The 13,540-nt window shown below is 36.4% G+C and overlaps 1 protein-coding gene across 1 annotated transcript in view; it reads left to right on the forward strand.

Moving 5' to 3' along the window:
• Positions 1 to 815: 815 nt before the first annotated feature.
• Positions 816 to 13,540, forward strand: part of UPP1 (uridine phosphorylase 1) — a 29,385-nt gene continuing 16,660 nt past the window's right edge. The window contains 1 exon segment of the mRNA XM_065629350.1: positions 816 to 935. Within this exon segment, the coding sequence (XP_065485422.1) occupies positions 816 to 935 (120 nt within the window).

Raw genomic sequence — 13,540 nt, forward strand, 5'->3', positions numbered from 1 at the left:
ATGATGATGTCTTAGCTACATTTGAGTGAGGTCTTTATAGTTTATGCTTGGCCTATTTATGTAGAAGTGTGGTAAAAATGATGTCTCAAAAAAGCATCGTCAAGAAACTTGGTAGAGATTTATAAAGTGGTTTTTGTGATGTTGTTCATATTGTTACAGTGCTGTACATACTCTGTTCTGGTATCAAGGTGATCTGTGGTTTTGTTATTTCCCTTATCAAAGAAGGCACTGTGAGGAACTTGAGCAGATGCCTTATTCGCACGCTTAGAGCAGGGTGACAATCTAGAAATATGAATTAATAGACTGGTAGAAACATGTCAAAGCTTTTAAAGCAAGATAAACAAGGTACAGGTGGAACGCGGTGCTGCAGGGTTCTGACTGTCTCTTTTATCAAGGGAGACAAATGCTCCTTAGTAAATAAAACAAGCATTTCTTCCTGATAAAACAGCAACCTGAAAACAAAGGTAATGCTTTTGGAACCAGATAAGAAGTCAGAAAAGTAGTGGCTTTTGTCTTTTTCTCTCAAGACCTACTGAAGCACTACACTCCTGTGACAAGGAGGTCCTCTCCAGCAGAATATGCTGTGCCTGACTGGTACCTGCACTGCTCCAGTCCCCCAGCAACCAATAAGCCATGGTATGTCTGCTGACACCCCACCTGATTTCTTCTTCTGTTAGTGTTTCAGAATAATTTTGTAATAAAGTGCAAGATATGTATCCCTTGTACAAACAAGTGTTAAATATTTTTCTGCAGGAGCTATGTTCCCTCTCTACCAGATTATATGATTCACAGAGAGTTTAAGGCTGATGACCATGATGGTAATAGTTATGAGAGAAGAAGAGGGCCTTTCGATTTTGATATGAAAAGTGTTTGGCAGCGGGATGCTGAGGACAAGAAAAATGCAGAGAAAAAGAAGGTATGAGGAGAGGCACTCTGTGACGCTGCTTTGCTTGCAGAACTTGTCAAGACGTTTCTAGATGGGCCTGTGGGTTCTTACTAAAGGGAAATTATAGTCCATCTGAATTTCTGTATTCCAGAAGTAATTTTTATATCACAGTTAAAGAGAAGAAAGACTGTTTCTCTTAAGTGCTGCAGGTGTAGCATATGAACCAGAAATGCAGTTTCCAGTAACAATATATGGTGTGTGTACATCAGTGTGAAAGCCAATATTTAGTTTCTATCTTCTTATGATTTATCTCCATTGCAATTACTCTCAGCAGAATTCTTGTTTCATGATCTTGGAGGAGGAAGGAAGAAGAAGGGGGAAGGAACAGAAGACTGTTCTGAAAAAGGAGTTTGTTTTAGTTTAAAATGCAAGAGAGTCCCCAGAGATACTGCACTAGCTGTCTTTGAACAGAAGATGTGTCCAAGACAAAATAAATATAGCGTAAACTATGCCCAGAACAAACCTTTCTGTGATGATCTTGGTGTTTTGTCCTGGAAACCTCTCTCCCATCCTCCCTCTTTCATCCTCTCCACCCCTGCCCATTTTAGATGCTGAAGCCTTATGTTTATTTAATATCCTTCATAATCTTGGTTGCATTGACCATAGATCTTTAGAGTAGACATGGAAAGGCATTTTATGTACTTGAAGCCCAGTACCTTCCTTCTTGAACAGAGAGGCAGATGTTGGACATTTTAATGAAAAACATCCTTAGCCTTTGCTGAGATGAGTAGTGGAAATTCAGAACGGTGGCTTGCGTAAATGGGAACACCTCATTTCTGAATAGGCTTGGGAGTGTTTACTTAATCTGTGGAAACAGGCGAATAAGCAATGTGCACTTAAACTATAATTTGCCTGATGCTTGCAGGAGAAGCTTTTTTTCAATTGGAGGTTTAAGGTACTGAAAATAGAAATGTAGCCTACCATGGAGCCTCTTAACAGATTGAACTGGGAGGCACAGGAAGTGCTGTCCCTCATTCCCTTATTAAGAAACAATTATCTTCAGTGCTCTGAGTCAAATCTAACTTTGATAACAGTAAATGTTCATTTCGCTCTGGTAAAGTGAGACTGAGGCCCATTTCTGTTTGGGTGGAGTTTGATCAAAACCCAGTTTCATTCAGTCATGTGAATGAAAGTTCCCATGTGTTTTATTTATCACCAAATACAAAATGAAAGCATGTTATATATCTAGCTCAGATTCCAAATGTGCTGAGGCCCTTATGTATAATATACACTGCTCTTCTGGAAGGTCACGTTGAGTTTTGTCCAAGGTACTAAATCTACGAAATCTTTTTATTTAAGATAGGTGCCTGAGAAGGCAGATTGTGTCTCTCTAGCTTTAGTTCTACCTACACACCACCATCTCTGAAATGGTTGTCCTTCACAGTACCTTTCTTGCATCTCATATATCTTGCATCTCATATATCTTGAAACATCACATGGTGCTTCTTTCACAGCTATTTCCTGCATCTTCTCTTATAGGAGGTTTCTGTCCTGTGCTTTCAGTACTTCCCTGAAAAGTCTTTAAGTGAGGCAATGGAACTAGCCCTACCAAACAGTATTGATTTCAGTTTTATCACCGTATATTGAAATGTAAGAGATGTATTCCAAAACACCACAGGCAGATTTCTAAGGAATATTAGATTTATTTGACTACATGATGATACTGCAGCAGCCAACTATGTCAAGTATTGAGACTGAACGTATTAAAAGTATTTTTCAGTCCAGCCTGACTAAGCAGTTGTTCAGAAGAGAGATGTGTGATGCAATTGTGGAGATAAACCCCAAAGGGCTCCCTTAGGAACATGTGCAAAAACATTTTAACCTCTAAGGGTGCTTCTTTGACTCAGTTTGGAAAACATTGTTCCCAAGTGGGCACTTGCTCTGGAGCTTTAAGCCTTTGTGCCACTTTGTTCTGAAGTATTAGAACCTCCACCGTCCCTTATATCATGGTTGTCACTATGTAGAGGAGGACTGGAGATCAGGGGGATCATTACGTGGTTCTCTGTGCCTCCAGATTATTCTATAGCTCCTCCGTAACACCTCAGTCTTGGGGATAATTCTCATTCTTCAAAGAATTTTGCAAAGCAGCGAAGACTTGTTAGAGCATGAAGCACTAATGTGCTCATGGCAAAGGCATGGGCTACTAGCCCAGGCGGAAGCATCCTTCTGCTTATGCATCATGTGGACCAGCTGGGTTGAGTAGAAAATCCTATGAGCTTAAGAAAGAGGCAGGCCTGTGTGTGGGAAATCAGTTGGAGGTGGTGTCAGGGTTAGCACCCAGCATTAGGCAGTCTTCCTGTGATACCACTAAGATTATTGCTTCATGTCTGAGGCAATCTGTCAGCACTTGCCTGAAATGTATGTGTATATATGCGTACATACCAATGTATGTATATGCTATAGCAAAAGGATTACTCATTTGAGGTCAGGATTTCACCTCAGAGAGAGATTTGAAATGTAATCTGGAATTTTTCCCTTGATCACAAGGTAGCCAGGATTTTGTCCAGAGGCTTTTATCTTTCCATGCTGGCAGCAGGTATCTGTTGTGCTTCATATACCATCCAGGCACAATACATATCACATTGCATGCTTCTTGAATCTGAGACTAATAAATGTGTATGCATAATAAATTTAGGTAGTAATTTTTAGGGTATGACATTGCTATGTCATTGCAGAGAGGGAGAGAATGCTTTTAAACTGAGAACATGTAAAAAATGTCCTACATTGTTTGCTTTATCTGGGAAGCTTGTTGGCTGTTAAATAGAGGCTTGTCAAAGTGAAAATGCCTCCTCAGCTATAACCATTGGGATGTAAAGGCACAAGGGCCTGGTTTTAATGCTGAATTTGATCAGCAAAGTAACCAACAGTACTGAACAGAACCACAGGTGCCCTCCAAAACCAAATTCTGATCTGTTCCCTTGCTCCTTTTGTCACTCATTAGCCAACTGGAACAGCAGGGAACATTTTTACACCTGCAAGTTATGCTAACCTGTCTCATTTAATACCAAGAAAAGACAACCTTTAAAACAGGGTGTGAGACATGCTAGCAGTCTTCAAGTCTTTCCTCATTGTCTTTGCTTCCCCTTTTTTTTTCCCTTGAGTTTTGACAGTTGGTCCTTTGTCTGTCTCTAGACAAAATCTCTCTAGGCGTCCCTCCTCCGCCTGCCTTTAATTAACTCTTTAATTACTACCTTTTCTAATACCTCCCTTCAGTGTCAAGTGGAGAGTCTCATATCTTTCCATCTACTAATTGTGTATCCTGACTACCAAATCGTGTGTTTGTGGTGTTCTGTGTGCCATCGTGCCTTCAGTATGTGACAAAAGTTACCTGAGATTGATGATTTCTATTTGTCCAATTAAATTTTTTCAGGCTGAAATCTAGTAGCCCATCTACTTACTCTTTACCAGGTTCTGGTATTTTTCTTTTGGTGAAACTCGACTTCCACTGAAGTCCGTAAGGATTTCCACACTGACTTAATACGTTCGGTTTGTATTGATGTCCTGTTTCAGAATCAGTAGAACTGTCTGTCCCAGGCTTCGCTTTCTCCCAGGTCACTCAGGTCAGCTTTTTCAGTGGCTTTTTAGTTAGTTAGATGCATTCAAATGCCATTATACTTTTCTTTGCTTTTTCCGTACTAAACATGTATGGGCTGCTTGAGAAGTCCATGGTGTGTTTACATGTATGCCGGAATCTTCTCCTCATGGCTGTTTTCATGAGAGTTGTTTTGCAGCGTCTGCAATGCAAGTGCAACTACTGATGATCCATCTAATTTTTGCATTCTGTTCATAATTTTTTGCCCTGTTAACTGTTTTGCAGTAGGTATGTCCACACAGGTGAAAAGCATCTTTACTTTTAAATTTACAGAGCAATACACTTCTACTTACCCAGTCCTGATTTTTTAATAACGTGCAAGTAATATCTTTTATCCTCCTGTGTTGCATGTTTAAAAGAGAAAAGGGTCAAATAGTATGTAGGTTCTAATTAAAAGGATATATTAATATAACACAAAAACTTCGTTAATAAGCTTTGAAAATTTTGTGTTATCTTCAGGACTTTTCCCCCCTCTTTTCTTCTTGCAATGAAGGAGGCTGAAAATAGTCTTTAAAAATGTTTTTTTTTCTTTAACCTCAGGATTTTTTAGCAGCTATTAGTGAAAACATCCGAGAACTGTTTGGTATATTTAATGCTTTTGTTTGATAGGAAAGTAAATTGACCCCTCAGCAGCTGGTGATTTCGATCGAAATTAAACAGCTTTGATAGGTGTTGCTAATGTTTCTCCATTACTTTTCGATTTTCCAACTTTCAGTCTTAGAGTTTGTGATGTCATTTCACCGGCTTGCTAGGTGTCATTTTTCTGTCTTTCAGTCAGCACTGAGTTTCTTTACCTGTCATTAGCAAGTGCAAGATGATCAAAGAAAATACACTTTTCTGTTGTAGGCTTCCTCTAATATATCTGTGTTTGTTTGCATTTCGAACCTCAGTGTACCACAACTGTGTTCTTATTATATGGGATGTTTTATGCTTTTTATGGCTTTAGTAAGGTTGGGATGTTTTCATACACCGCATACAGAAAAATGAGCCAGGATGAGACAATGCAATAGATAAGTTTGAATTTGAAGCTTAACTTTGGGTACTGTGAGGGAAAAGCTTGTGAAGAGCACATTTTGCAATTTTGACATACTGAACAAACAGCTGATCTCATCTAGAATACGTAAGGTGCTGTTTTGTCTTTTGCTATTCCTTTATACTCCTCTGTTCTTCCTTATAGAAAAAATATAGATAAGAGAGTAAAATTTGAAGACATTTAGGGCGTTTAAAATAATGTTCACTTTTGAAGGTTATATTATCATATAATCTTTTTGGTTATTTTTTCATGACTCCTTTTATTAAGTTAAGATTTCTCTGATACAGGTAAAACTCCCAGCTATAAACCCAAAATACCCAAGCAGAATGCCGAATGCTTCTACAAACAAGGAATTTAGTGGGAAAAATAGGCTTTCCTTCCCACCTATGTAAGTAGTACACTTAGGAAATTCATTAAACTCATAAGCCTGCAACTATTCGTGCATGCAAGTAATATTACTCCTTGTGAAACTGCAGAGATTAGTGGATATGTGTATTGACTTGGTGGATCCTTACTGCTACTAAATTTGCTATCATGTGTGATACTAATATAGTTTTACAAACAACTAAAAGAGGTCCTTTCCAACCTAACCGTTCTGTGATTCTGTAACAGCATTTTGACTTGTATAGGAAAGCTATTCAATATAACTTTGCCTTAGGAAAACTAAGCATACAGTTTCATGTCTTCTTGTGACACACTTTTATTGTATTCAATTTTTTTTTCTTGATACCAGTGAACAGATGCAAAGTATAATGTATATTTTTACTTCTGCTAGCATAAGTTGCAGAAACACAAGTTAGGACTAACATTTAAGAAAATATAAACTGTAGCCTGAATAAGGTCAGGCACAGCAAAAATAGTGTAAGGAACACCTGGAAGATAATACTCTTTTAAGCAAATTGTTATATCACTTGTGATGTGATCACATCGTCAGCTGTGTGCACAACTGAATTGTTTCTGCATACTTTGTCTTAAAAATTTATTACACAGTAGTCAGTAATTCCAGTACATTTTAGAAATATTTTAATGATGCAAATAAGTGATTAAACTGTCTAATGAACTTAGGAGCACACTCATGCAGCACAAAATGAGTATTTTCAGCCCTTTTTACTTACATATTCTTTGTGTCATTTTCCTTTTTCACTTTTTCATCTCATCACACCAGAACTGTGTATTATATATGTTAAGTTCTAATAAAATGGATGGCTCTTCTCACAAAAAATTACACATTATTGAATCACACTTAGTTGTGAGCTTCGATTTTTTTTGTTTTGCTTTTCTTAGATGATTACATGTAGAATATATGTTTAGTTACTTAGAAATAAATTGTTATAAGGCTATTGCCCTTTCTATGCAAAATAAAATTTTCCCACCTGATCCGCATTTTTGTTTACTTATGCTGTTGTTTTCCTTAATATATGTGGACTTACAGGCCTGCTCAGAGAACAAGTGAAGCAGTAAACTTTAGCAAATTAATTAGCAATGGATATGGGACTGACTGGTTGCAGCAGTGTACTGGACGGGAAAAAAAAGTTCACGAAACATCAGAAAATAGTGAGCAGTCCAAAGGTAAAATTATTGAAAGCGGTTTCTTTTAAAGCGAATTAGGATCTCAAGGTAACAGCACAGGGTAGCACGAGTAATTTGTGTGAGTCTTATGGTGAGACTTACTGAATTACCATGTTTAGCTCACAATACCCTATGACCAGGTAAAGAAAAGAGTGCTCCTGTGTGTAGTCAGCAAAGGCAGGGGCTTTCATGGATATTTTTTCATCTTTACAATTGCAGAAGTAAGCTCTGTTCTGATCCAAGGGCTTCTGTGTGACATGTTTTTGCAAAATGCTGCAGAGACACAGCTGTCCTCCTGCCTAAATTTAAGCAGACTGTAAAATATTTGTTGTGAACAGTCTTTAGCAGCTAATATTTTTCTGAAAACTCCTGTGACAAATGTTATCCATACTTGTGTTTAAGAATTTGTCAAAATAAATATATGCACATCGTTGAAGACTGTGGCATTGCAACAGTCTTATTAGGGAGAAAAAAAGTTATCCAGTGTTTACCTGTGATTTCAAACCTTTGTCATGCACAATGGTAATAGCTACGAAATGCATCACTTGAAAACATTTACATAAAAATGCTTAATGTAGTGCTTGTATTTTCTTCCCACTTGGGTCCTTTTGTCTGCTCATCCAGAGCAATTGGCAGCATGAGCACCTTGCAGCTTCCTTTTGAGATGGAGCTTTCCGTGTTCTTCCTTGCACAGGATAAGTCCAAGACACATCAGACAGGAGCTATAACCCATTCCATATGTAAATCTATAATCCATTTGTGTTGGGTTATAGATTTGCATCATACTGCAGACTTCATGGGTAGCTTGTCTACCTTGTTAGTTAAAAATTAAAAGTACTGGAATTTGTACGTGTTTTGACATGAGAGAAACTGAAAATTTTAGTTGATCTTTTTCTTATGGTTGAATTTATCCTAAGAACTTTAATCTCTTTTTATTGCAGATTCAGAGCCATCACAGTCTGAATCAGCACCTGCAAGCAACTAGTCAAAACCACTGTTTCAGGGATATAATAAGTAACTTAAAAGACTATTGGGGAAAGTATATGGTTTATATAGTCCACTATTCATATGTTTGTTAGATTACTTTTTATAGTTGAATTCATCCCTGATTGAGAAGTAATTTTGGTTTTTAATATGGATGAACTTCATCATACTTGTTTACAGCAAATTTTAAAGAACAGGCAACAGCCATCAGTGCGTATTCCTAGACTTTTTCTTAACATAATAAATAAAACAAAGCAAAACTGAAGTTCTCTCCTACACCGGCCTAGTGCTCCTTTGCTATTGTCAAACAGGGTTGCCATATTGCTGCTGATTTGACCAGACACGGGTACGATACTGATGTTTCCAAACCAACAAGTTTCTTTCTTAAACTACACTTATAGTCATGACCTATGCCGTAAAGAAAAGTGAAGGGGAACTGTATGGCATGGGATGAAATGTAGATAGAAAGAATTGAACTGGTATGGATACTTGCAGTGAAAAAGTCAAACCTTCACTGGAAAGATGACTTCTTAGTCCCCAAAGCACATTTATTTAGACCAGGTATTCAGCTTTCTACGACAATTGTATTGCTATGCCTGCTGCACAAGAACTAGTTGATCGGTCATAGTGTTCAGCCACATAATTAAATTAAGACCTGATGGCACTTCCTGTTACAGTGATGTTATATAGAAGCTGACCTATTGGCTAATAGTAGTGTAGACTACACTATGCATGATGTCTGCACTTTCAGCTGTGAAATAAAAAATGTTATTTATCCTGAAGCTTTGACTGCCACAAAAATATTAAATGCTAGATCTCACACTGCCAAAAAGGCTTGTACTTTGAAATAGCAATAGATATAAATTATTTTAATATTTTGAAAAAGTTAGATACACTAACACTTTAACACTTGCTCTTTTATCTACTTGAAGTAGGATATATCACTGAAATCTTACGAATACTTAAATATTTATTATAAAGCCCATCAGAAAGCGGATGCGATTTCAATATGATATTTTTGCTAATACTATGAGAAGTAAAGGTTTTAATAAGTAAAACTGTAATTTTAGTTTCCTTTTCAGAGTGCGGTCAGTACATTGTACACCTTTGAATCCAAGAGGTGAAGTTTTTAAAATGTATTACTGAATATACATTTATTTGAACAGAATGTGTAGAGGTTTTGGCTTTACAGTACTTTTCTTTAGAACTTTGATATGAAAATTGATTGGAAATACATGAACCTATTGCTAATCTGAACCCTCAAAATTTTCAGTGAGAGTTTCTGAAGGTTTTGCTCTCGATGTTGTTAGACCCAGGATCTGAGTGCAATTTTGCTGTTCATTGTAACCAACAATTCAGCTGTCTAAATTGTATTTACAAAAATAAAAGGCTAAAACATATCAAGATACCTAAATGTGCAGTTATTGGTTAGCACAATTTTCCAAATATAAAAAAGCTTGCATCAAGCTATATCTGAGAGGGAGGGGAAAAATACTTTCTTATATCTGTTTTCACTTAGAGTTTGTGTTGTGGATTATGTGTGGACACACTGAAACCATTAATTTTGCTGTGAAAGCTGAGCTTTTGGTGAAATCTACTTTTCTAATCGAGAGTACCAAGGGATGGCAGAGATGGAGCTCATAGTATTAAAAACTGACCAGTAGGAAAACTGTCAACTGTCATTATAGAGATGCACTAAAGAATAAGCTTGTGTGAGAAATTTTATATGTATAACAGGCCAATTGTTGATATCCTTAGGATTTCAACTATAAAATTTTACGTCTAGTGCAGTTATCACCAATAGCTGCATGATGTTGTCAAAAAATAAGTACCATTTTGCGAATTTTTCAGAGTTATTCAGTCCTATGAACATGCCTTATCTGGGATTTCATCTGTCTTTATTTGATAGAGTCTTTGGAAGAGGTTCTACTTTTTATTTTTAGTGTCTGTAAAAAAGTGTAATAGAGAGCTGGATTTGTTGTGCCCACCAATGGTAAAATAAGTTCTGTGTATGACAGCCTTTGTAGTATACTTTAAGGATATACCTATCAGCAATAGTACTACTTTTCAGTCCCACTTTGATTTTTGTAAGAAAACCTGATTTTGCAAATACTATTTGCAGCTACATGCTTGACTGGCCAAAACATAAAAGGGGAAAAACGAGATGATTAACAAACTCTCTGGAGTTAAGTTGATTAATGATAAGGCAGGCAAGCCTTTTTTTTAATGCTCATCAGTTGAGTAAGAAGGTTTATTGTTCTTAAGCATGTATTGAATCAATTTCAATCTCTCTTTTTGTTGAAAGTTTTCTGAAAGGTGTTTAGTACAAATTTACTGAAAAAGTTGGAAACAGTAATGTAACAACAACCAAACAAAACCAATACACACACAAATAGCCGAAAACCCAGCATGGGTATTTAAAAGTATTTACAAATTTATAGATCACGTGCTCACATAGACGTGAAGGTGCTTGCTATGCCAAAGCCCTCCAAATCTATTCTGTAAAATAAGAATTCCTGTGTGGCTGCAATAGTACTGACCTGCAAACATGAATTCTAATAAGTCCTTTCTCTATGACAGTCTCCTTGTCTCGTTAAGATCTGTACAAAATTTCCTAAAGTAACTATTACTTTTTGAGCTGTTTAATGTCTAAGTCCTCTTCTCTTTTGAACACTATTTCCTCAGTATTGGAGTTCTCCAAAACTGTCATAATTTTGTGCAGTTGTTAGAGGCAGAGACAGAAAGACAGCTGAGATCCTCACTTGGTCACTCAGCATTGTTATTTTGTTTTACTGTAGTCGTGTTCTTAGAAGTGTTTATAGTGCTGGTTTTCAGACATTTTAAAAGTGTACACCATGTCCTATTGTAAAAACAGTATTTTTTTCCCTTGGTCACCTTTAGGCAATATCTACATGACATTCTTTAAATTCTTATAAGTTTGCTAATGTGCCATTAATGTATACTCAGCTTTCCTCAGTCAAGCCAAGGAGATGTTTGATCCACTCTGCTGGTCAACTGAGTCTTCATGGACCACAGTCTGAATACCATGGGTTAGAATATTAACAGCCTGAAGTGCTGCATCAGACTAAGATTTCTCTTTGTGAGAGCAGGTGGAGAACCCTGGAATTTGTGTTCATGCCTTCAGGATAATGGAGAGCTGCAGCAGAAGCATAACTCACCAGCTCTCCAAGGGATATCAAAATAGTGTAACGAGTCAAAAAGCTCCAACTGAATTCAAGGATGGAAATGTGTTGCTTGAGTTCACCTTACCCCAGTAATTATGTTGTTTTCTTTACTTGTGAGTCAATGCTGTCATGCAACTGGTAGTTTTCAGTCATCAGCAGTTCCATGTTAAAGCAGTGGAAGCTTCTGCATCTAGAAGGGTTTTCAGTGTTTGTTTTTCAGAGAGATGCTGAAGTCAAATACTGGATGCTTACTTACAAAATCTAGCCTTATTTTTATAAATGCTGAAATGTTTATTTAGTTTTACTGTGCTCCATCTCTGACCTGAATGCCTTTAAGTAAGTAGTGAGATAATTTCTTTTTTTGAATACCAGTTGCTTTGCAAGCCCAAGGCAATTCCGTTTTATGAATTACATCCAAGTATACTGAATATGTGAATATTTTTAAAAGATAATTCCAGATACAGATCTAAAAATAACTTGGCAGTTTAGGTACCGAAGAGTAATTTTCCTTTTATGTGCAACCGTTTAACTGTAGCAAAGTCTAATGGTTGTTTTCATTTTAATGTGACCCAATATATACTTCATTCTTACCACTTATGTCTTTTTAGACTAGACTAAAATATAAATACATTTCCAGAGATCAAGTATATACATTAACTGTCTTGGTGTAGCAATGCAAACAAAAATTGAATTAGCCTATGCATCTCTTAAGCATCTAAAGTTTCAGTGACTTCAGCCTATCTATTTCTTAAATACTCATATCTGCACTGAATGTGCAGACTTAGTTGTAAAAGATGTAGGATGAAGCCCAAGTTTTTTTTTCATAAGCAAATAGCCTAATATTCTGGTTTTGCAGTTTTCTACAGATTAACTTTCAAAATGTAGTTATGCATGCTGTAGCCTAGAAAAAAAGCTAGAAATGGAAATGTAGAAGTTCAGTCGTAGCATGTTTTGTCATCCTCTTAATACTTTTAATGATACCAAACATCCAAAATGACTGAAGAATTGTAACGGGTGTCTGAACAGCTGTGCTGAACTATTTGAGCAATTGACTATTAAAATGGTCTATGGTGAGAAGGAGTATAGTTTTTATTATAAAAGGACAGACAGCCTTACTTTTCATAGATGCAAGTTTTAATCCATGCAATAAAAACCTGAAAAGTGAAGCCAGTAGCAGGTTTTCAATTTATTTTTGTAATAATCCCAGTCTGTAGTTGTGTATTTTTCACCCTTCTAAAATAACATTTAGTAACATATTTCGTATTTTTACTTAAGAGGCATCTTTCACACTAAAATGCAAAATGAAATGAAAACCCGGAGACTACAAAACCAGGAAGTTTAAAACCAATTTAAATTTTTTGGAAGTTTTCTAGAGATAACTGAGAGCAAAGGTGACTACTAACTATGAGACTCAGAGATCCATTATTTATTGAACATTTCAGACAAGGTCACTATAGTACCCTGATTGTTCTTTATTTATAAAAGAAGTAATTTACACCGATTATTCTCTTAATACATAGCTGAAGGATAAATCTCCTGAAAGTCAAAGCAGATTTTTCAGTGGACCTCAAGATGAAGGAGTAGGTAATATTCCTGTTTGAAGGAAAAGTTTCTTCCCCAGAATTAAAATACTGTTTGAAAGTGCTCATTTCGGATTGTCCAGTGCCATAGCTTTCAAGTTTTGACAAAAATTCAAGGAACAGAAAAATGAAGATGCATTACTGTTTTACTTATTGAAGATTTAACAAGTTGAAGAGGTCACAGGTTTTTGTTAAGCAAATTCTCCTGTATGCTGTTCGTGGCTCAAAACGCATCTGTGACCAGGGAATTTTTCTCTCTCGTATTCCCATACAAAGTCCTTTGGTGTGGGATAGGAAATTAAGACATTTGACTCTAAATGCCCAATATGTGATTTTGTAATAAAAACATCTTGGTAACACCTTGTGCCCAATGTGTCTACCCTCCTGGCATATAGAAGAAGGTTATGTACCAAGGTTTTAGTTGCTCTGTCTCTCAAGAAATAAGTCCCTACTATGACAAACTACGGTGTGGTTCTGGTTGGAAAAATGATTTAAAAAATTTTATTGCAAGATTCTGGGTTTAGTGTCTTCAATTGCTGTATAAACAATGTTAAAATTATGCTTACAGAGTGCTTTGTGATTTTTTTTTTCTTTGCTTTTCTTTAGATTTCAAGTCAAATGATAGAAAAGGATAATCCTTTAATCATTCTA

The sequence above is a fragment of the Caloenas nicobarica genome, chromosome 2, assembly GCF_036013445.1.
Source record: "Caloenas nicobarica isolate bCalNic1 chromosome 2, bCalNic1.hap1, whole genome shotgun sequence".
NCBI classification, from domain to species: domain Eukaryota; kingdom Metazoa; phylum Chordata; class Aves; order Columbiformes; family Columbidae; genus Caloenas; species Caloenas nicobarica.